General features: G+C 47.6%; 4 protein-coding genes across 4 annotated transcripts; 2 read left to right on the top strand and 2 right to left on the bottom strand.

Moving 5' to 3' along the window:
* Positions 1–3,345: 3,345 nt before the first annotated feature.
* On the bottom strand, positions 3,346–7,737 carry mettl3 (methyltransferase like 3). The gene is made up of 11 exons (XM_068755788.1): positions 7,608–7,737; positions 6,953–7,143; positions 6,388–6,840; positions 6,049–6,224; positions 5,392–5,608; positions 5,120–5,307; positions 4,911–4,949; positions 4,707–4,815; positions 4,469–4,534; positions 4,272–4,384; positions 3,346–4,177 (listed from the first exon to the last, which is right to left on the bottom strand). The coding sequence occupies exons 1-11, from the start codon at positions 7,708–7,710 to the stop codon at positions 4,063–4,065; spliced, it is 1,770 nt and encodes a 589-aa protein (XP_068611889.1). The 5' UTR covers positions 7,711–7,737; the 3' UTR covers positions 3,346–4,062.
* A 375-nt stretch (positions 7,738–8,112) lies between these two features.
* ttc5 (tetratricopeptide repeat domain 5) lies at positions 8,113–11,491 on the top strand. Its single transcript, XM_068755927.1, has 9 exons — positions 8,113–8,320; positions 8,758–8,890; positions 8,978–9,189; positions 9,292–9,442; positions 9,814–9,905; positions 9,992–10,195; positions 10,379–10,593; positions 10,683–10,827; positions 11,170–11,491. The coding sequence occupies exons 1-9, from the start codon at positions 8,258–8,260 to the stop codon at positions 11,287–11,289; spliced, it is 1,335 nt and encodes a 444-aa protein (XP_068612028.1). The 5' UTR covers positions 8,113–8,257; the 3' UTR covers positions 11,290–11,491.
* Positions 11,492–11,926: 435 nt separating this feature from the next.
* Positions 11,927–13,121, bottom strand: LOC137911602 (E3 ubiquitin-protein ligase CCNB1IP1). Its single transcript, XM_068755985.1, has 4 exons — positions 12,825–13,121; positions 12,556–12,702; positions 12,288–12,462; positions 11,927–12,093 (listed from the first exon to the last, which is right to left on the bottom strand). The coding sequence occupies exons 1-4, from the start codon at positions 13,119–13,121 to the stop codon at positions 11,927–11,929; spliced, it is 786 nt and encodes a 261-aa protein (XP_068612086.1).
* A 2,290-nt stretch (positions 13,122–15,411) lies between these two features.
* On the top strand, positions 15,412–20,539 carry si:ch211-212k18.5 (sal-like protein 2). Its single transcript, XM_068756090.1, has 3 exons — positions 15,412–15,487; positions 16,944–20,209; positions 20,306–20,539. The coding sequence occupies exons 1-3, from the start codon at positions 15,412–15,414 to the stop codon at positions 20,537–20,539; spliced, it is 3,576 nt and encodes a 1,191-aa protein (XP_068612191.1).
* Positions 20,540–22,684: the final 2,145 nt, after the last annotated feature.

Below are 22,684 nucleotides of genomic sequence, written 5' to 3'. Positions count from 1 at the left end.
AAAAAAAAAAAAAGCAGCGGAGGAGGAGAGGGTGAGGGAGGGTGAGAGAAAGAAGGCGTGTCCGTTTCACCACGCACTATAGGGATGAGCTATTTAAAGTTCAGTCTTTTCCACGCAGCCAAACGAGGGACGCGCTTTAGAGGACGCGGTTTAATGAGGGACGCAGGACTTTTATCTCGGAGCTCATCTCGTAACTTCCTGCGCTCCTGCAGCCTTTATTTCTAAAGGTAAGGTAAATGAAATCTGATACCTGGAATGGAAACGAAAGCTTTATCCAGGCACGCCTGCTTGGATAAACGAGCCCAATTATCGATCAAAGGCAAACATAGTGGAGTATTTTAATACTCGACGTGTAACCTGATATATGAAAAGTGCTGAAGTGCGCGTGTAGGAGGAAAGGCTCCTGCTTTATAAATAACCGCGACTGGCATTTCTTATTTTGGCTCCTGTGTGGTGTCAAACTTTATTCCGTGCGCCTGAGTTCACCTCTTTTTTTTTTATCCACATAACGATGCAATATAATATTTGTAATTAATTATAAGTGGACTGTAGGACAATTATAACACACAACATGGCGGATATTCGTGGAGACAGATAAAGTGATGCGCTCTAGACGAGAGCTCAGATTATCCCGTCTGGCGCAGCAACCGCTCGTTCACCCGTCCCACCCGCACGCACGCGCAAAGGACTCTCCTCACGCACGCGCCATTAATAACAGTAGAATAATGGAACGAGCCCAAACGCGATAAAACACCAAGTGGGCGTACTTTACGCACAGAGTCAGTGGGATTCATTCTCAAGTATAAGCAAATTTAAATCTGGTGGATGTAATTTGGATTTGTGTGCGCGACAAAATCTTAAAAAAGATAACATTCTTTAATTCTGGTTTTTATTCAGGATCCATTCAGATATGAAGTTTTTGAACTGAGGCGGGCTTAGAGCATTTCCATGTTTTGGCGGACGCAGTACCGGTATTTATTTTTTCTTTTTTTTGCAGACGTGCTCCAGTAAACGTCCGTGACTCTGCCTTGTGTGTTTTTAACGCGCAGCCTCAGGTCACGCCCTCTGACGTCACAGCGACAATAATTTACACACAGTCCCCATAAGCACGTCAAATTACATAAACATAAACAGGAATTCTATGAAAACGTCTCAGTTTGCATCAGGATTCATTTCGGGATTCTACTTATTTGTGCTTTACGTATTATTATTCATGTTATAGGTTTTTCTTTACTGGATTATTTCTTTTGATCTTTTTACTACCGGTATAGTACTTCAAATAATTGTTGCTTCATAAACGCACTAAGCTCACTGTATGTACTTAAGCCTGTTGTTGACAAGCGCCGACATGACTTCCAGTTTGGCTCATACGACATGTATGAGACAACCTCAAAAAGCTGCTTTATCCTCCGGCTATGATGAATATACGAATGAAAGCTGATTGCTGCTTTCCATTATTGGACACACACACACACACACACACACACTTGTGCAGTAATACATGTGCAGCGTGTGCGTCACTCTACCTGGCAGGCCTGTGTGAGGCTTTGTGTTGAGGGCTGCACTGTTTGTTTTTTTCTTCTTACAAATCCTTTGGGACATCCTGAAACAGGGGAGCTCAGAGAGCTGAATGAAATTGAATTGCAACGCTTTTGCCGTGAGCACTTGTGGTTTTTGTTTGCCAACCTCATATGGATGGAGAGAATGGAGGAAAAGGTCTGATGGGTGTTTGGAAAAGTGGAGGATATATCGGATCCTCCAACTTTTTCTTATCATACTTATAAGCTGTTTCTTCCTCTTCCTTTTCTTTTCCTCTTCCTCCTCCTCTCCAGTTGCTGTGGGCTCTATGCGTTCTCTCTGTAAGTGTTTCCCATCTGAGTTTGTTTTTTTTCTTCCCCAGGCTGCTGCCAGAGGCAGAGGAACGTACATGTGAACACACACTGTCAAGAGAACCAACTATTATTAAGTTATTTTTCACGGGCAATTAATATTCTGCGTACAAATAGGCTGAAGTGAAAGTAGGTCCGCTGCATTGCGAGTCCTCGTTTCACCAGGCAGGAGCTCCGAATCGACCGAAAACATAATGGATTCACTTGTGTCTGCAAAAGGGATTCTATTTCACAGCCACACCATGTGTGAAAATGAGTAGGGGGGGTGCATTGGCTAAGAAACAGAGTGAGTATATTCAAAAAGGAGAGACTGTAAAATGAGTCTGGTCTGTTTTTCAGCTGGGACTACGTGAGCGGCGTCACGCCTCAGAGACACCGAGTCGAGCAGCGGGACGAATCGGCAGTCAACAAAAGGTGTGAGCCAACCACTGGTCCCTGACTTTACTGTTTGCATTCAGATACACTAATCCTCGCCCCCTGTGAGGAATGAACTACCGGTACTCGCTGCCCGAATAGATCACACATTAGCTTTTATGGGATAGAATTTAAAAATAAACAACTGGATGTAGAAATCAAACAAAAGTCTATCAGCAGCATGTCTGAAAATTCATGAAGGTGCAGGCTTTAAAGGAAGTCAAAAGATTTTGGGCATTTGTTTAATATTTTAATTTAAATGCCTCCTTAAATGAACATGGTTTTCTTTTCTGTCCCCTCGCGTCTGTTCGCTGCAGAGACCCCCCACCACCACCACCACCATGGGTGTGAAGATGCTGCAGTGTTTTCCTTTCTACAGGCGCTGTAAGGAGCGCTGCAAGAGCAGGCGGTGTCCACCGGCCACAAGTAAGCAGCGAATGCATTCGTGACAAGAGAAATCAAGTATTCCACGATGGTAGCAGCGCGATCGAACCTGATTTTCCATCCCTCTCCATCAGTCCCTTCAGGCCCCATCGAGGAGACGAAGCCCCGCCTTCATTCCACGACATCCTGGAGCAGCGACGGCGAAGGCGGCGGAGGCCTGAATCGGGGTTGTCAAATCTATTTTTCCTCCAAGGCCAGGTTGTCTTTCAGACACCAGCTGGACAGCAACATCAACGCAGTGGACGCCACCTACTGAGGAGGGCTGCAGACAGACATCAGTGTCGAAAGCTTGCCGTCCTCCTGAGGTGTTGGACATCTAAGTCCGATAGAATAAAAGCATGCGGTAACCTTGTAGCTGCGAGCGACAGTAGTTCGCTTCGTAACCCCGGGTTCCACTTTCCCCCCCCCACACACACGAGGAACGCTTGGTTAATCCGATTAAACGAGGGAGAGGGGGAAAAGGGACAAAGATGAATGGTGGATCCAGTGTCCCTAAAAGGACATCATACTGATGAAGAGGACACAGCAGACTTGTTTACAGCATTCACAATCAAAACGTGCATTCATCTTTTAAGTGTTGGGGGGGGGGGGGGGGGGGGGGGATTTAACATCCAGAATGCACTGAGGAATGATGTCATCAGAAATAAATGTTACGGTAATTCTAAAACCCAATTCAACTCTTTATATTGTTTTAATCCTGCTCTGTGACAAAAACCCTGAACTCTAACAGCAACAGAAAATTAGGTTTAACATAGACGCTGCGTGAAATCAGCAGATACTCAGCTGCTTCTTCTTGAAAGAAAAACAAAAACTTTGCAGCAAAATAGATTTTATCGTGTTTATCTCCAGCTAACACTCTTTTATTATTTTTTTAACGACAATAAGTCATTGTTGCATTTGATTTGCATTGATTTGATTTTTGGGGAAAACGAATGCTTAATTGCTTTTGTCAGATGAAGTGGGCATCTGAAATGAACAGAAAGAAATATAAATGCTGAGCTTAAATGAATGTGGAAAATGTAAAACTTCAATTTTTATTTTTTATTTTAATGCAAAAATATTTAGCAGCTGCTCAAACTAAGTACCAGTAACGTTTTTACTAACGAAACATCAAAAATGTACATTAAAAAATGTTTTTATTTCTTCTGGATTTTGAGTTTTTCTACATTAAATATGATCACATGCGCATAAAACATTGCTCTAAAAGTAATGAGTCATTTCCTGACTGAAACAAAGTTCGTTCATTGGTATAAAAAAAACACTCACAAAAGAAAATGACAAAGCGCTCCAGACTTGTGAACGCTGATAAAAACCCTCATTGCATGTTCTTGGGTTTGGAGATGACGCCGTCTGGGTAGCGCTTCTTAAATCGACCCACGACCTCAGGATCCAAGAGATGAATGCCATCGAGCTGGTTTCCAAGTGTTACCCTACAAAGTGAAGACGGAGAAAATGACAAAGCACTCCTTGGGGAAATATATATACAACACTTAACAGGCCTTAAACATCTAAATGTGACTGTACCAGTTGGGCTGGACGTTGTGGGGTCGACCGAAGAGCTCGATCTTCCTGGTGCCGGGTGATAATCTCTCGATCATGCCGTAGATCTCGTCTGGTTTATGACTGGTGGAGCGGACCTGGAAGAGAGAGCGCAATAAGCAGACTGTAGAAACCATACGGTTGTAAACAATGTGAGAAGGACAGGAGTTCTAATAATTTACCTCGGCAACAATGACATCGCAGTCCAGACCTCTGTTGAAACCCTGCGGGTTTCCCTTCACCCCCACCTGAAGAGAAATCATGCAGACTATTTGACCGATTCGTGTCGACACAACGGTCAAACGGCGGCAACTCGGTATCTCGCTTACCAGCCTCAAGCAAAGAGGCTGAGCATGCAAAAAGCAGACAAAATAAGACAAAATAATGGGTAAAGTGAGAATGCTGGTAGAAAACCCCCACCAGGCAATGCTCCTTTCCGTGGTTCAGCCAATGGCCTGTCCTTCCTGTGCGAATGATTCGCTGAAGCTGATTGGTTTTCACCCAAATGATTTCATCAACACGCTCGTAGCTGAAAGGTTGTGGGGGGGGGGAGAAAACATTCTGAATATAGTAAAATAGTAACTTAAGAAAAATGTCTGACAGCCCACCGAAGGACGAACTTACCCCCAAAGACTGAGACATTCTCTGCCGAGCTCCATAGCCCTACAGATTGGACACATACAAATTAAAGCAAATGCATCGTGCGTAGGCAAGTTGGTGTTTTCTGCTTCAATAGCATCTCGACATAGTCTGAGCCGGTCATCAAGTTCAAATCCAGCCTGATGCTGAAGAAGCCGTCGCCCTCCTGAGGCTGTTTGGATTATTGGACTTACCTGCCGGTGACCCAGAGGAAGAGGAAGCCGTCGTCTTGCAGGACGGGGATGTTGAGTTTTCTCATCTCGTCGTCGGTCAGCGTGCCGTAGGGGAGCTCCATGTGGATGTCCCACGGAGGGTCGGCCATCACCACGGCAAACTTACCCAGGATGGACACGTCCAAGAAGCGTATATCACAGCAGACCCACTGAAGTGGGAAAGAAAAACGACAACGTCAGCATCCTGCTGGCTCTCGCTCATCATCAATTATCCTTCCTCCTTTCTGACTCACCTGAGATGGGAACAGTTTGCCCACGTTGCTGTCCGCATCTCCATCATCATGGAGTCCGAGCTCCGTGGTGCCAGCCTGAAGTCCCAGGAGGCCCCCCTCGGCTTCGGGGGGGCTGTCGATCTCATAGTGGACATATTTGCACGTATCCATGTGGAAACACGTGTTGAGGAAGGAGCAGTCGCCGAGGCTCTCGTCTGTGTGCTTGTTGATGATGCGGCTGCAGGAGAGAGCGAAGGCGAAACGGCTTCACAAAACACGGTTGTGCGATTTCAATTCGTTTTAATGGTTTCAGGTTGTATTAAAAAAAACACAATCAATATAAAACGATGTTATATCTCCAATAATGAAATTCAGACTTTTATATTTCTTGCTATGACAAGGCGAGTTTCAAACCGGGGTCGTATTTTCCGATTCGAGGGGACCTCTTCAGTCTGAAGGAAGAACATTTTACGCTTTAAGCTTCTGATTGCCAAGAGATTACAAAAATTGAGCAACAAAATGCTGCAATGCAAAATTACAATAACAACCTGATATTTATCTGAATAATATGTAAAAAACCCATCTGTGCAGCGAAAGATGTAAAACCACGAAGAGGCCGATTGAAAGACTTGAGTGGGGTGACCAAAACGGAGGCAATAAATAAACCTTCAGACTAACCGGAAATGTAACTTGGTGCACGGCTGCACCGTGTCCTCCGAGCGAACACAGTCCTCTTTGGTCCCGTGATCGCAGAACTCTTGGACCTGAGCTCGGCCATGGGAGCGGAACTTTTCCACGATGGACTGCTCTTTAGCTGTGCTGGCATTGAGAAGCTCCAGAATCTCTCTGCTAACCTACAGGCACGGATAACATTCACAACAACACCATGTCAGCAATCACAAACTCAAACTCTCCCACTTAACGTTAAACCGAGTTGGTTTCGAACTATTGTGTGTGTCGGGGGGGGGGGCGTTCGAGACAAGAGGAGATAATAGTCGCTCTCCTCGTCTTTCCAACCTTCTTGCTCTGCTGCTCTTTAGTGGACTGTTGGTTCAAGAGGCTCTCGATCTCCATGTCCACGTGAGAAGACGGGTTTTTGTTGCTCCTCCCCTTCTTCTCCGCGCCGCTCCCTGACGCCAAAGGCCCCGCCAGCTGCGTGGAGGAAGCCGGCGTCAGAGAGGTGAAGGAGGCGTGGGGCGGGGAAGCAGAGCTCTGAAGCAACGGCGGGAAGCCCGGAGCTCTTTTATGGTGGGGCTGATCCTCTGCTTTTCTCTTGATTCCAGTCTGTTGGGCTCCGGATCCAGAACCGATCATGGCCCATAGTTTTGTGTGATCCACGGCGACTACAATCGAGGAGGAGGGGGCGGTAGATGAAGAGGCAGAGGAGGGCTGTCGGACCTCAATCAGTTCCTGCGCAGAGAATTTGAGCAGCAGACTCTGGATGCATCCATGACTGATGGCCGCGTCAGACTGAGTTGAGAATCAAATAGAAGAAGATGGAGAATTTTAAAAATGTGGAAAAGATGATAAGATTCTGGTTCTTACTTTCTTATTGTATTTCTGCACTAAAGCAAAGGCTCACACTGCTGAGTTCATTTGCGATGGCGAGGGAGTCCATTGGTAGTGATCGACTCAGATCAGACAGGTATCCCAGCATCTTCTTCTCCAGTTCGGGGTCCGGTGGTTTTCCCGTCTCTTCCTGAGGCAGGATCGGTGCTGACGGAGCCGGACTGTCACTTCTGGCTGTGGAAATCTCTGTGCTGTTTCCACCATCTGGCAAAGATGAGAGAGAAAATGATTTTGTGATTTTTGCATCATTTCCCCATCGGGAAATGATTAAAAATGAAAATTATACATTTAAGCTTGTTATTATAGGCATCTTTATTCGTCATATAAAGCTTTTAAAATATTGCTTCTTCTTTTCCAGAATTCAGTCTGAATCCTAGTTGGGCAATTTTTTAGTCTTTCTTGTATTTTTAGAGGAAAAGTGCACAATAGTGATGAAAACAACGACTTTGCTGTGACATAAATCTGATTGAGCAATCAATTTCCAAGCGAAGTTAGATAAGACAAAGCAGTTAGCCTGGTGTGACGTCATTCCTTCTAATTCTCGACTATTTATAGACAAAATAATTAACTTAGACAATTAATCCGATATATACCCCCCTGTTTGATTCAGGACAAAAACAATAATCGATCCGATGCCCCACTGTTACCCTTCTCCAGTCTGAACGCACCCGCCGAAAGTTGTGCGGGATCCTTCCGCCGCCGCTGCAACCTTTCCCGCAAAGAGTCCAGCTGCTTCTTGTGCGCCTGAATGTTGCTCCACGTGTCCGACATTACGACCAGAAGTCAGCAATAACACACAACAACAACAGCAGCGGTCTCAATGAACTGTATTTTCACAACAAATGCTCCCTTCGGAATCTATGGAACTGAGATTCTATGGTCCACCGCGAAAACGCGTCCGACCAGAATCTTGATGGAGCGATGTGTCGTTCCAGAGGACTGGCGCTGTGCAAAAAAAAATTCCTGATTCCTAATTTCTGAACTTAGTCCTAATTATTTTTTATCAATATGTACTAAAGCTGATATTTTAAATCGGAGGCCTCTCTGTCAGTCTGTAAGGAGCACATAGGACCGTGTTTACGTATTCGGTGAGGAGATTCCCATCGGACTCATTTTAGACACGGACATCTGTCGTCACTGAAATGTAAAACCTACTTCCTGTTTCCCCCTCGGTTATGCTTCATCTTTAAATGAATGCGCATTGGCTGTTACATTAACGTGCGATATTAAAATGCAGCGCTCGTTCTCTGTATTTGTGCTCGTCGCTTCACTCCGGCAGCTGCTTTTTTTCTGACCGTGACGCCATCGCTGCTCCAAGATGGCGGAAGGCGAGAAGCCAACAGAGCCCGACACAGCCCGAAATGACCTGCAGATTTTGAAGGTACTTATCCTGAATCGTAAAATACGTATATTTATATTCAACAAATTTCAGCGCATTGCTGCTTTGCGGGTTTATTGTGAGAATGGCGCCGTGCTTTTGTCATAATTTGCTTGCTGAAAGCCTCGTTACTATAACAACCGGATGCCCCGCAGACCTGTTTTCGTGTTGTTGCTTATAGCTAAATCTTCAAAGCATATTCAGCCTGTTCAGTAGATGTGTTGTTATGTACCCTGATGCCAATAAAAAAAACTCACCTATTCTTATAAAACGTTATGCTCTTTATAACAACTCAGTCCGCGTAGGTTGTCAAACTTCATAAAAAATACATATAAATAAGTTAAACTAAAGATTTTAGTCACTGTGTCTGTGAGCTGTTTTTAAATCTGTTTGTAATTCGTTATTTGCACAAGAATTACCTCCGTGCACGCTCATTACAGGAGATTGTGGATGACCTGTATAAATTCAGAGATTGCTACTTTGAGACTCACGGTGTGGAAGAAGCGGCGAGGAAACAAAGCGACGTCGCCCAGGAGTTAGAAAAGACGTCGAAGAAGCTGGAGGAGAAAGAAGGTGAACGTCTGTCTACACTGCAGCGCGGGGGGGGGGGGGTTGTTGATGTCATTCATATTCATCGTCCTGTTGTCTGATTTCCCACAGATGAATTTAAACACAAAGCAGAGTTTCTGTTGCTGAAGGGCAGGTGTCTAAACATAGCGCCTGACTTCAGTGATGTAGCACACAAGTGCCTTTCCCACGCAGTGAAGTTGGAGCCCGGGATGGTCGAGGGCTGGAACACATTAGGGGAGCAGTACTGGAAAAAGGGAGACCTCATCGGTGCCAAAAACTGTTTCACTGGAGCCTTGCAACGGGTACACGAAGAACAGGAAGAGAGAACAATATGTTTTTTTGGGCATCATTTATGCTTGTCTTATTAACTCGCTCGTCACATGATTTGTCTTACCACTCCGTAGAACAAGAACAAAGTGTCTCTACGCAGCCTGTCTATGGTCCTGAGGCAGCTACCTGTAACAGACAAGTATTTAAAAGGCAAGCAGGTGCTGGAGAGCGTGGACATGGCCCGGGAAGCTGTCCAGCTGGATGTAGAAGACGGGCTGTCCTGGTGTGAGTAGATGGGGGGGGGAAAGCAACAAATGTGTTAAGACAGTATCATGCTTCTTTTGTAATCTGTAATAAGGAACTTGTTCCACAGATCCAGAGCTGACATTTACATTTACTGACTAAAGGTTGAAACTTTAAAAAGAAAAAAGAAAAATATATATACATAAAGGCTGGAAGCAGTGCCCTTATTTGACCACTAGATGGAGACAAACACCAGTATATGGTTTCCACGCTGTAGAAAATCACGCTGCCCACGTTGGCCTCATATGAACTCATTTTTATTGTGATGCATTGAACATATTCTAAATTATTGATGCTGTGGTGATGTGCCACTCAAATGGCTCTTCCGAATCTTGAATGATATTTCTTTCCAGATATCCTGGGAAATGCCTACGTCTCCCTTTTTTTCAGCTGCGGAGAGAATCCGCAGTTGTCTCAACAAGCTTTTACCGCTTACTCACAATCTGTAAGCACTAAGCACGAACAACGATTAAAATTCAGCGCTAATCGTACTGTTGCACTAACGTTCTGTTCCTGCCTGCCACGCGTAAGGAGCGAGTGGACAGATCTGCCTCCTTTAACGCCGATCTACATTTCAACCGATCCACGTTGTTCCAGTACGAGGAGATGTACGGCTCGGCGCTTTGCGGCTTCAGCCGGGCCGCAGCGCTCGACCCCGGTTGGGAGGCTCCTCGAGAAAAGGAGAAGCAGCTGCTCGAGTATCTGAGGAAGGTCACCGAACTCATTCAGAACAAGGTGGGACAAGATGCCGCTCATTGCCACGGTCCCTCTCTTTTTTTTTGTGTGTGTTCAATATTGGATTTCTAAACCATCTCTGAGCCTGTTCGAATGTATTTTTGTCATTAAATTTCCATCCTCGTCACCGATTGACACCTTTCAGACGTTCGGTTCTGAGCTCCGGTCTCTCCATCCCTTCAGGGGAAGGTGAAGACCCGGCGGTTACGGTCGATGCTCTCGAAGCTCAGCGCCTCGGCTTTGGGTCCGTGCGCCTCCCCTCAGTTCCGGTGCCCGACGGGCCGAGTCGGCAGCCTGGAGCCTCGCGCTCTGTCCTCCCTCAAACACGGCATCAACGTCGGGGTGGCCGCCTTGGGCAAGGTGGTGTTCAGCCTGGCCTCGGACGGCGTCATGGCCTTGTGAGCGCAGCTTGGTTGACGTAACGGAATACCTTCTGTCGGAGAAACAAATACTGTTTAATGGAGTCGTCGTTTTTTTTTCCCTGCAGTACTTTCGGCATGGTGGACAGTGAGGAGATGTGTGTGGTGGTGATGGTTTACAACATGGCAAATACCTGGGGAGTCCTGATGGGAGACACAGTCGTCATTCCTGAGCCGCATGTCAAACAGAACAGCATAACACATGAAGCTGAGGTCAGTGTTCTTGTGTACATCGCATTACGGTATTCAGCCCCGATTTTTGACTTTCAGGCTTAGTAGTTGGAATTATCTGGTCATCAGAAGAGATAATGTAGTTGAAACAGACATTTATGCAGCAGTCAGGTCACCTCATCTGCATTAATCACCCCGAGGAAGCTTTTAAATGCTTGTTTGTTTGTGAAGGTATATAATATATATGCACTTCTACTGGAACAGTTTCATTTGTGCTCTGTTCGCAAAGCATTCTGGGATTTTTCTTCCATTTTTAGTCTGCATCTGAAAGCACTTCCTTCGATTGCGCCTTAGTCCGGCGTTCACATTTCTTTCCTCTGGCAGACCTTCGACTTCAGAAGTATACGAGTGGACTCACCGCTGCACCTCATCGTCAACGGCAGGAAACAACACCCCCACAGCCAGACCGCCGCCAACGTCAGCTACACGGCTCAGAGGGACTGAGCCGGGCGACGAGCGCGAGGACCCAGAGCTCAGGGTTTTTGAAGAATAATTCTGGAAGTTTTACGTTTTCCAAAGTCTGTTTTCCGGTTTCATCCGTTTTGCAAACGGAGGTCAGTCTGTAATAGGAAACTTGTTTGTATTGTAAGAATTTTGTTTTTTGTACGAACGTCCTTCTGTAAATTAAAGAGCCTGTGTTGGACACACCCCTTAAGAGATCCTTTTATCTTTATTACAGTAACTCGAAATCCTGTTTTTTAAAAACCAACCATCCAACAGGTGCGTTTGATTCACAAGAGGCACCTCTTCAGTACACGTGATATGCGTACATACTTATTTAGTGAATAAACATACACGTGTATAAACATACACGTGTATAAAATACACGCTTCACCAAGACCCTTAAGTCGAAGCAGCTGAATGGATGAAACCATTTTATTCCGTGCATCTTGCACGCAATGAAGAATTTAACAACATTAAATACAAAAACACCAACAACCAATCAGCTGCTCAGATCGCTCCGCCATTAATGAAGCATGAGCTGAATTAAACTGAATGACGGATACTGCGCTCTGAGAAAACACCGGGAACGTCTTTCTAAAATAATAGAAGATTTCACGTGTAAATAAAGGCCTGCGTCTCAGAGATTCTTGTCGAAGGGCCGGGCTCTCTCCCTGGCCGGAGAGCTGAACTGGAAGAAAGGTTTGCCTCCCTCAGCCTCCAGGCAGGAGAAGAATCTGCCCTCCCCGTCGTGGCTCGCTGAGAGGAACTGGGGGCTTCTCTGTGGCGCTGCCTGCCGAGCTGCTTCTGGGTGGGGGGGGGGAGGTTTGTTATCCCTCATTGTTAACCTGAGTAAAATTCCCTAACATAAGACGATCAGCTCATTACTCCTGCTGCTCCGTCTCCGTGACAGAACTGCCTTCCCTTGTGCCATTGAGCAACATTCCCTCCCCCCCCCCAGAGGAGCGGACATTAGATTAGCATGAATAAATGTCCCTCACCAGTGTTGAATCTGTAATGCGCCGGATGCTGCGCGGGGTCCCTGTCCCCGGTGCCCACCACCATGTTGCGCAGCCTCAGAGAGTCGTACAGCGCCTGGAGTTTCTGGTACTGCCTGTTCCGTTCCATCAGCCTCTCGGACACCTCGCTGTACTTCCTCTTGTAATCCTCCATCACCTGCGATGGATTCACAAATAGCTTCCCAAGTCGCTGAAACTTGCACGCAGCTTACGGGTTTCTACCCCGCCGTGAATCTGAGCTGTGCTTTACCTTCTTCAGGGAGGCGATTTCTGCGCTCATGGCGCTGAGTTCCAGTTCTCTGCACTGGTTCTGTTGGGTTAACACCTTCTCCATCTGCTTCAGCTGGGCCTCGGCCCGTGACAGACTGTGCTTCTGATACATGTGCTCCTGATGAACCTGTTAATAGGCGAGACTGACGAGCTAAGTGTTCTATGGGAAAACAAAAGATAACCAAAACTGACACAAACAGAGGGAACCATTTGTTTTTTAAAGCACCGAAAGTGAGAGAGATAGTTGACCTGATAGCTCCAGAAGGTCATAGCCCGGGTGCTGATGTCCAGGACTATGTCTGGTCGCAGACCGGCCAGAACCATGGCTTTATACTCCTCAGAGGGCGACAGCTCAGTTCTCACAATGTCCAGCTTCCCAGACAGCGCCGAGGAGCACGCCGGGCAGATGGCAGGCGATCGGCTGAATTCCCCCGACCCGTGTTGATCACAGAAAACATGGGAGCAGGCGGTGACCCAGGCGAAGCCGTTCAACGTGGTCCGACATTTCGGGAAGTTGCACAGGAGTGTGTCGTCGCAGAGAGACATGGCTGTTAGCGCTGAAATTAAGAGCTGGAGCCGACAGACAACAAACGTTTAATGGGTGGAGACCATAAAATATGAGGTTTTGTTATAATAAACTTATATGTGTTCAATTTAAAGTATCAGTGGAGGTTGATCGAATAGAATATTTCTTTCTAGCGCCATGTTTGCTGATTATATTAGCTTTAGCCTAAGGTATACTTAACTCCCATAATTAAAATAAACTTTAAAAAAAAAACAAGTTTAGCAAATTTAACAAAGATTTCTAATGTATTCAAAAATATATTCAATACAGATGCACAATAAAATACTCCTCATAATTACTTGATTGTATGCGGAAGTAAATGATGTTATATTTTGGATGGCATTGCTAGCTTGAAGTTACATTCATTTCTCTTAAAATGTTAGCATTGGCAGGCTAGCAGGTGCTACGTCCTTCTGCTTTCAGTAGACACGAGTTTTTAATTTCATAATTATAAATGTGGTGCTAAATTTAAAAGGGGAACTTTATTTTTTTTAGTGTTTCCATAGAATTACGACCTACCAGTTGCTCGTCACTGCAGCAGGTGAGGCTAACTGATGCTGATTTCAAGCACATCGGGAAATTAGAGTTCCAACCCGGACTGATTATTTTTTGTTTCCACGTAAACTTCTCGTTTGCTGCTAAAGTACTATTGAATTGGTGTCTACAGTTGACATTCTTAAAACATTAGAAAGTTCTAGCCTTACTTTCCTTTTTGTTGAATTAATACGATTAATTTCTTGTTTTAGAGGTCCGGGATTTTAATGGTTTTCAGATTTCCGAGTTTTCCTCAAACATTTAAAGATCTCATTAACTGTAAAGTTTTGTCCTGATTGATTTAAAGGTGGAAAGCGTTGAAGGCCTTTTATCTTCACTTACACAAACATTTACTGAAGAGGTTCGGTGATGCAAATAAACCGGATGAAATGAGACACTCCTGAGCAGCCCAAATAACCTTTTTACATAAAACCTGCTTACCTAAAGTTTTTAAACCAACGCCCCATTTTACACCCTCTGGATGTATATTGTTTTTTAAGACACCTACTTAAAAAAAAAATAGCCCCCCCTCCTCTCCTCCTCCACAGTTCTCCCTCTCTCTTTCTTTTATCCATTTCTCCATGTGGTACAGGAGTAAAGGCAGGGAGGGAGGAGGGGGTGAAAGAGGAGCATTGTGCTGTGCAGCAGTGGATCCGGGGGGAGATGCTCACTCAACTGTGTCCAACACGCCATTGTCAAAGATTCCCATCTATTCTCTGCCTTTTAAATAGAGCTCCAGTAAGATTTTTTTCTTTTAGAGAGGGGGGGGGATAACACATGAAATACATGTGGAAATGGCCCCCCCATTTGTGCACTGTTGTTGATAATTGGCCCTATAAAAAAAAATCAAAGAGTATAATATCTCATCAGGATATAAACGCCACCGGGAGACTCTCCCGGACCGGAAATCACCTGCCAGCCAGTCACCGGGGCTGTAATGTCATTAATAATTAATTACACAGTTTAATCAGTACAGTAGTCACCTGATTTAAGGATCACCTGTTAGACGTGTTGCATCTTAATTTAACCCATGATGACTTTATCCTCTCCAATAAACGAGGCTATTAAAAGTGATCGAACCTTTTATCCGTCACGTCTAAGTTTCGTCTCCACGCGTTCCACAGCTTTGAGTGTTTTATTGGAAGTTTGCGAGCCTGTAAAGAAAAAAAATAAAAAAATAAAGCTGTGGTAGGCAGAGAAAGAGAGAACAAGCAGGGAGGCTGTGTGTTACACGCCATTGAAATGCAAATATCACTGAAGAACAAGGAGTGGTTCTGTGTGTGTGTGTGTGTGTGTGTGTGTGTGTGCGTGTTGTGTTTGCATGATGTGTGTGTGCGCCCCCCCCCCCCCTGTATGTGCATGCAAGCGGGGGCAGCAGTGGGAGAGGAGGGGCGCAATTTGGGCAAGTTTTTCTTCAGGGAGACGAGACTTAAGAAAACAGCCACACACGGGCGCGCGCACACGCACTCAAGGCAGCTTTCAGGACACGGATCAGATCCGCGGATTTCCTAACACCTGTGTCCTTAAACAAAAAAACTTTCTCCCATCAAAAACGCGTTTTTTTGTGTGTGTGTTTTACAATTAGAAGTTACCTCACACATTTTTAAAAACAAATATTCCTCACCACAGGACTTGCGGGATTTGTGCGCGTTTTCCAGCTGTAGATGCGTGGATGGTTCTCTGGGAGCGCAGAAAAGTGCCGACTGATGCCCCCCCACTCCTCCTGACTCGTGAATCATGTCACGCCGGAAGCAGAAGCGACCTCAGCATCTAGTCAATGCGGATCCGGGGGGTCCGAAGTTGCTTTCTCACGGTGAGCGCGTTGTAAATGTGCATGTTTTTGTTTGTTGTTGTTGTTTTTGTGTGTGTGATCCATTAGAAAAGGCTTAACAATCTGAGGAACCAAACGTTCAAAATGAAAAGTTACACTTCTGATTTTTGCATTTAGTTTCCAGTTGTTGTTGTTGCCATTTAAATCATCTGGTTTGTGTGAATAAAGATCACCTGATTCAGTCTTGTCAGATAAAGGTGCTTTTGTCATTCGCTGTAATGGGCCTCGCCAAACGGGGGCCCGGGGCGCTTCAGTGGGGGCCAAATCAACTTTTTCCCTGTGGTGTGAATCGAGGAGGATTAACTAACACACAATCTGTGGCCATTTTCATTCGCTGTTCCTGCTGGAGGTCTTTGATTCGTTATAGAGCACTCTTTATTTGTGAACAATAAGGTGCATGGATTTTTTTTGGGGGGGGGGGGGGCTGTGATTGCGGTAAAGATTAATCTTCCACCCTTCTATTGTCTTCTTCTTTTTCTCTCTCTTATCCACCCCTCTTTCCCCATTTTCCACATTCACAATAACTTCCCTCCCCTTTCTTTCGTCCCCCCCTCCCAGCCCTATTGACTGTATACCCCTCCACACTTGGGGGGGGGGTTTACAGATGGGGGAGGAGAAAAACAAAGATGCAGAGCGGATAGAGAGATTGTGGTTGCACTTGTTCTGTGTTGTATTATCTGCAAATGGATGCAGGTAAACGCCCCCTAATGAACATTTAGCGTGGGAGTTGTTGTCTTACTTCCTGCAGGTTTGTTCATAAGACACGAGGAAGGCATTTCCCAGAGGTACAGTCTTTCATTCCATCACTATATCTCTCCAGGAGGGAATAGCTAGTTTGTCTCTCCATTGAATTTACCCCCTCCCCCGCCTTGGTTTCTACTCTTTCTCACTCGATGCTCAAGACTCTGAAAGAATTTGACCCCTGAGCGGCAGAGGTCAGATTAGTTGACCAATCAGAGTGTCTGGACAGTGCCCAGGACCCTTAGCGTGGCCTGACCCTTGACCTCCAAGGAGGGGGGGGGGGGGGGGGGGGGGGGAGGGTGAATAGGGAGATGAAAGACGCAACTGCTGTAGAGAGGGGGGTGGGCTTAAGAGGGGTTATGGGTTGTCGTGGTGATGTCCATTGTCTTCTTAAATGTGTTGCTATAGCAGCAAGGTGGTCTGTAAGCTTTTTTTTTTGTGTGTGTGTGTGTGCAAGATGTTTGAGGAGTGTTGCTCCAGAGAGCACATATTGAGACGAGTCATTACAAAGACTGCGGCGTTTCTTTGGCGTTTCTTTGGCGTTTCTTTGGCGTTTCTTTGACGTTTCTTTGGCGTTTCTTTTGATGACTAAATGCGAAGCTACCGAATGAAAGCAGCGAAATGAACACACGAGTTCAGGACCGGCCCCCGGGGGAGGGAACGCAAACTATAAACGTCTTTTTCCTGTAACCCTCAGATGAGCACTTGGGCATGAAGTCACCGGCCACATCTCTCGGCTCAGAAGTGACCTCGTCCTCCTCGTCCTCCTCCTCGTCCCCCACCTCCCTCCAAGACTGCCAGCCTCCTCTGGCCCCTCGCCCGTCTCCTGGTGGGCTCCACGCTCCCTCCTTGCCCAGTGAGAGCTCGCCACCTCCTCACTGGCCCAGCCACGCTGCCCCCTTCGCCACGTCCCTCCCCAACACTCACTCTTCTCTCTCTCCAGACTTCCCTCACCCGTCGCTGTCGTCCCAGACTCACTCGCCTCCCCCCCCAGATCAAACCTCAGGTTCCCACAGCTTGTCCCGCCGAGGAAATTCTCACTCCACCATGACCTCGCCGCCGATGGGCAGCTCAGCCACTACCGCTACCTCCTCCTCTTCCTCCTCCTCCTCCTCCTTCTCCTCGCTGTGTGCGCCCCCCCAGCGTGACAGCGCCAGCCCAGGTCAGCAGCAGGAGCAGATCCAGGTGCCTCCGACCCTGGCGGTGCTCCTCGAGGAGCTGAGGGTTCTACAGCAAAGGCAAATCCACCAGATGCAGATAACGGAGGAGATCTGCCGGCACGTTCTCAGGCTTGGGGGGGCCGTCTTCGGCCACGATGGTCCTACAGTGGCCAGCGTTGCAGACGGCAACCAGAAATCTGCAGGACCTGCGCCTTCATCGCCGACGCACCCCTCCACTGCCACCCCAGTAACCAAAGCCTCATCGCTTCTGACGAGCTTTCCGGTTTCCCTTTTCCCCCATCAGTCTATCTCCAAATCGGGCGCTTCACGCGTCAATGGCAGTCGGCCGCCGTCCGCCTCTACCTCTTCCTCGTTGTCTCCCTCATCCGTCTCGTCCACGCTCAGTTCCTCCCTAAACCCTTTGTCCTTTTCGCTGGGCCTCCCGCCCCGCTACTTCCACGAAAAAGCATCCGCCGCTTCCCTCTTCGGCCACGGCAACGTCATTAGTTTCCCGACGCCGCCGCTTCCCACCGCCGGGCATTCCCAGGACCTCCAGCCCAGCTCCTCTTTGGGATCGGCCTCCTCGTCGGGACGCCATCAGCACGTGTGCCGGTTTTGCGGGAAGGTGTTGAGCAGCGATTCCTCGCTCCAGATCCATTTGAGGTCGCACACGGGCGAGAGGCCCTACCAGTGTCCCGTCTGCCTGAGCCGCTTTACCACCAGAGGGAACCTCAAAGCCCATTTCCTGCGACACAGGGAACAGAATCCGGAGCTGTCGCTGTCCTTGCTGCCCCCGGCGCTGTCGGAGCAAACGCAGGGTGGCTCTGCTCCAGCTCCCATCCAGAGGAGACGAAAGCGAAGGGCTGACGACGACGAGTCGTTTAACGGCGTGAAAGGCGGCGTCGCCGGGATGGCGGAAAACATGGCTTTGGGATTCTTGCCCGGCACATCTGCCCGACCCTCGTCTTCATCGCTACCCCTGCCCCCTTCGGTGGACATGGCGCTGCTGTCCACCGCCCACTCGCTGTTGCAGCTGAACAGAGCATCAGCTGCCGCCGCCACCGCATCGGGCACTGGAATGCCCTCTTCCTCTTCGTCCTCGTCTTCCTCCTCCTCCATGGGCAGTCATTTCAAAGGAGCGAAGCAGCAGCGATTTGACGAGAACACTCCTCCCCATTCGGCCCTCCCTGCAACCTCTCCGTACTCCCAGCTGGCCCACCTCCCCAAGATCCTCTTCCCCGGAGGCGCCTCCCCTCACCACCTCGCGCTTCTCCGGCCCCCGGGCCATCCGTCCACCTCCCACCTCACTTCGCCTCACCAGCTACCCTTCCCCTTCCCACCTTTCCCAAAGCCCTTGACCTCATCTGCCTCTTCGTCCGCCCCCACCGCCTCTAGTCAGACCTCGGACACCTCCAAGTTGCAGCGCCTGGTGCAGAAGCTTGAAAAACGGCCTCACGGAGGCTCTTCCTCTTCCTCCACCTCCGCACACACACCTGCCGAAGGACACGGGGACTCGTATAGCCAGGACCTAACCACCTCCAGCGCCTACCGCAGGCAAATGTTGGCTGCTCTCGGCCTGAGCCCGAGTGCCAATGCTGCCGGATTAGCGCCCATTTCAGGTTCCGGCAAGAAAACTGCCACAGCTGCCCCTTCTCTGCCGAGTGCCCAGGGTGCAAATCAGTGTGGGGTGTGTCTGCGCGTCCTCAGCTGCCCCAGAGCTTTGCGTTTGCACCAGGCCACACATCTGGGGGAGCGGCCGTTCCCTTGTAAACTGTGCGGTCGTTCTTTCTCTACCAAGGGTAGCCTCCGGGCCCACCTGGCCACTCACCGCGCAAGACCAGCGAACTCCCGTGCCCTGAACTCCTGCCCACTCTGCCCACGCAAGTTCACCAACGCCTTGGTTCTTCAGCATCATATCCGATTGCACCTAGTAGGGCAGATACCGCCTGACGAAGACGTGCCAGTTGGAGACGGCGCAGAGGCACGGAACGCCGTCTTTGACGACGGTGATGCCACCAACGGGTCTTATGCCCAGCAGCTCCTTCCTTTGGCTTTAACCACGAGCTCAAAGACCCCCAAAGATGTTCTCGTTTCAGGGTCCACTTCTAAGCAATCCGCCGCTTCTGATGGCGTTTCTGTGAAGACGGAGGAATCGGAGGGCTCGACACCAAGCGTTAGTCCGCCCCTGACCCATAATCCCAGCTCGGCGGGAGCTGAGGACCCCCCACCGCTTCTGGAAGGCAACGCCGTTGCTAATGGTAGCCCCATAAAGTCTGAGGAGGAGACCCACGCTGACCTGAGCCACACTAGCCCTTTTAAAGCACCCTTAGCTCGCTCCCATTCAAATTTAGCGAGCGAGGATGGGGAGACAGGAGACTCCCCTCTTTCCCTCTGCGTTTCTAAACCTGGAATAGAAAATAATATTGACTCCGTTTCCACAGACGAGCCCACCTCCAGTCCGGATTCTAACCGGAAACCCCCAGCTGCTAATCCCTTACCCGTCCCTGGAGCAGATGAGGCCCCTGGGAATGAACCACAGGAGGCGCAGGAGAGAAATGCCCCCCAAAGCAAAGGCACGAGTGAGACCCCTACACCCGGGGAGCCTTTGCCAGTCTTGAATCAGGAACTGGAAAAGGATATTCCAACGCAGGAGGGTTACAGCGAGACACATAAGCCTTCAGAGGACCAAGAGCCCCCCGATCCGGCACCGGCACCGGCCCGGCACACCCAGCCCTCTCGCCCAGATAAACCCTATTCCTGCTCCCAGTGCGGAAAGGCGTATGCCAGCCGCAGCGGACTGAAGGTAAGCGCTCGAACAGGATGTGGGTTTCTTTTTTTTCTTTTTTTATTTCAAATGAATGAACAGAGTACATTTTCCAATTGTTTCTCCCATCTACAGGGTCATATGAAGACTCACCCAGGAGCGCCGACCAGCACCCACGCCAAGGCTCAAGCCAATGGCAATAATGTGGCAGAGGGTCAAATGTCAAATTCAACTCATAAGAAGAACCTGGGGCAGCAGGAGGAAACGCAGGGATTGGCCAAGTCTCCTGGAAACGACGACGGCAAAGATCCTCCACCAATCGGTGCCGTCTCAAGTGTCGCAAACCAGCCTGTGGACACGTCTGTGTAGTTTAGGACTGGGAAATGGCTGCAGTCGGTCTTAAAAAGGGTCCCGACAAGGGAATGTATTTTTTTTAATTTTAAACAAATGACCTTTTGTTTCTTTAGAGTTAGTCATTCTATCTCACGTTGTTTACCTTCTAGATCTAGTTCGTATTGTAGTTTCATTGCAGTAAAAAAAAAAAGAAGAAAAAAAAGAGAGAGTTTGTGAATGTAGTGTTTTAGTCAAGTATTTTTCTATTTTAAAGACACACAGTTGAGGCCTTATCTTACACATAATCTAATTGTCACAGTGGGAATTAATTGTCGGGCTTTTTTATTTTATTTTGAGGAGTCTAGTTTCAGCACGAAAGCACGTTCCATTGTGCTCAGAGCTGCAACGCTTTTCTGGCAGCAATTTCACTTGTTGATGATTGTAAATGATGATGATGATGATGGCAAATCGACAGCGAGTATTCTTGCAATCCCCCCCCCCCCCTCCTCCTCCTCCTCCTCTCATCTCTCAAAGCACTTGAGAGTTTTCTGCTCCTGCAGAAAGGATCTACTCGCCAGCATTCCTGCTGAATCCAGCGTGGTGTTCGTTTTGATTTGACTTTTGTAAACCCCCGTTTTGTAGCGATGTCAAAATATGTTCCCGCGTGTGACGTTCAACAAAAGAGAAATAAAAATGTTGTGCAGAGGAGACTGGTTTGATGGTGCTATCTTGTGCTTGTTTGTCGGTTTGCACGTCTGCACCTGCATGTTCACCACTGGTCATTTCCTTTTGTCCCCACTTGGGTCTGGTTTGGGGGGGGGGGGGTCCTTTGTCTGTAGTGCTGGGGTAGCTGTCTCCTCATTCTGCCTTTTTTACCCTCAAAGTCTTTTAATATGTTTCAGTCCACCGTGTGTGTGTGTGTGTGTGTATGTGTGTGTGTGAAAAGGCTAATCAGAGTCTGTATGCGTGTGATTGAGGGTGCAGCTGTAGAGGCTGTCACCTCCCCCTCCCCTCTCTCTGTGTCATACGCTCTTTCATACAAACTCTCTTTCATTTTCTCTTTCATTTCTCTCCCTCCACTCTTTTTTTTGCTCCCCCCTCACCCCTGTATTCCCTTCTCTTCCCACCCCATGTAATGAGCTGACACACAGGAAACTCTAATCCTCACACAATGCACCCCTCTTTACCCCAGAATTACTGGGAGCGAGACAGGGGGGGGGGGGGGGGGCAACAAGGACCAACCTGGCCCAGCTGTCCCCAAAATGGCTGCCTTTAATCTGTGCAGGTTTTTTTGCCGCCTACAGTCGACCCCCAGAAACCATGACAGCCGGTAACTAATGAAAAGAATGCTCAGGGCATGGAGGAGGACAAAAGGAGTGAAAGGAGCCATGTGTGAGAAGTTTGTCCACATGCCTTTAAGGGCGGCAAGAGATGTGTCTCAATCAAAGAAAAGAAAAGAAGAAGGAGGGAAGAAGCGCTTTTAAAAGTTTGCAGCTGAAGATGGTCAGTGGCTGTAATCGCACATAACACGGTGTTGATCAGTCATGTGGCCATCAATCATCCTCAGTGGGAGAACAACAGCGTCTTCTTTTTTCCAGGTGTCAAAGGTCATGTAATATGCATATTTAGCCTGGAATGATCAACAGCTGTTTGAAAGACAGAAGTTTTTTTTTTTTTATCCCACACCGACTGCTGATTAAAGAGATTTTTGTCATTACAGCTGTTATTCAACAGATAATTAACCTCAGTGACATAAGAGAAATTTAAATCAATACAATGCAGGGGGGAAAAAAAGTGCTAATCACACCTCAAGATGAATTAATTATCATTCTTGTCTCATGTGAATGGCTATTAGAATAGAATAGATCACTCTGTACTTCCAAATTATAATTTCTTTTTAATTTTAATCAGGTTTATTATGACCTCTATGTGTGACTAAGTAGAAGTTATTACTAGTCCTCTCTTGTAAAAGCGGCCTTCATCTCAAACTGGCTTCTTGACTTAATGCAATCAGGATCAAATAAACCACTTTTATATTATCTCAAGAAATCAACTACAGCGTAATTAGGTGCTCCGCCCACAAGAGGGCGCTGTGAACATAATTTTGTCATCAATTCCACAGGCGATATTTGACAGTATCTATCTATCTATCTATCTGTACAGAAATTGCAACAGTTTATT

This window comes from Brachionichthys hirsutus, chromosome 23 (assembly GCF_040956055.1).
Source record: "Brachionichthys hirsutus isolate HB-005 chromosome 23, CSIRO-AGI_Bhir_v1, whole genome shotgun sequence".
Taxonomy (NCBI): domain Eukaryota; kingdom Metazoa; phylum Chordata; class Actinopteri; order Lophiiformes; family Brachionichthyidae; genus Brachionichthys; species Brachionichthys hirsutus.
The sequence above is the reverse complement of the archived record's forward strand: the minus strand, read 5'-3'. Positions and strand labels throughout refer to the sequence as shown.

Bases quoted from the DNA above. Each gene is read 5' to 3' on its own strand.
- mettl3 (XM_068755788.1), bottom strand. From the start codon at position 7,710: ATGTCGGACACGTGGAGCAACATTCAGGCGCACAAGAAGCAGCTGGAC. The intron at 5,308-5,391 runs GTGAGTCAGAAA...TTCCCACTTCAG, and splicing joins GCAAACTGTTCCCATCTCAG to TGGGTCTGCTGTGATATACG. The intron at 4,385-4,468 runs GTAAATTATTAG...TCTCTCTTCCAG, and splicing joins GCGATGTCATTGTTGCCGAG to GTCCGCTCCACCAGTCATAA.
- LOC137911602 (XM_068755985.1), bottom strand. From the start codon at position 13,121: ATGTCTCTCTGCGACGACACACTCCTGTGCAACTTCCCGAAATGTCGG. The intron at 12,703-12,824 runs GTCAACTATCTC...GCCTATTAACAG, and splicing joins TGACCTTCTGGAGCTATCAG to GTTCATCAGGAGCACATGTA. The intron at 12,094-12,287 runs GTGAGGGACATT...CCCCCCACCCAG, and splicing joins GCATTACAGATTCAACACTG to AAGCAGCTCGGCAGGCAGCG.
- ttc5 (XM_068755927.1), top strand. From the start codon at position 8,258: ATGGCGGAAGGCGAGAAGCCAACAGAGCCCGACACAGCCCGAAATGAC. The intron at 8,321-8,757 runs GTACTTATCCTG...CGCTCATTACAG, and splicing joins ATGACCTGCAGATTTTGAAG to GAGATTGTGGATGACCTGTA. The intron at 10,594-10,682 runs GTGAGCGCAGCT...TTTTCCCTGCAG, and splicing joins TCGGACGGCGTCATGGCCTT to TACTTTCGGCATGGTGGACA.
- si:ch211-212k18.5 (XM_068756090.1), top strand. From the start codon at position 15,412: ATGTCACGCCGGAAGCAGAAGCGACCTCAGCATCTAGTCAATGCGGAT. The intron at 15,488-16,943 runs GTGAGCGCGTTG...TGTAACCCTCAG, and splicing joins TCCGAAGTTGCTTTCTCACG to ATGAGCACTTGGGCATGAAG. The intron at 20,210-20,305 runs GTAAGCGCTCGA...TCCCATCTACAG, and splicing joins CCAGCCGCAGCGGACTGAAG to GGTCATATGAAGACTCACCC.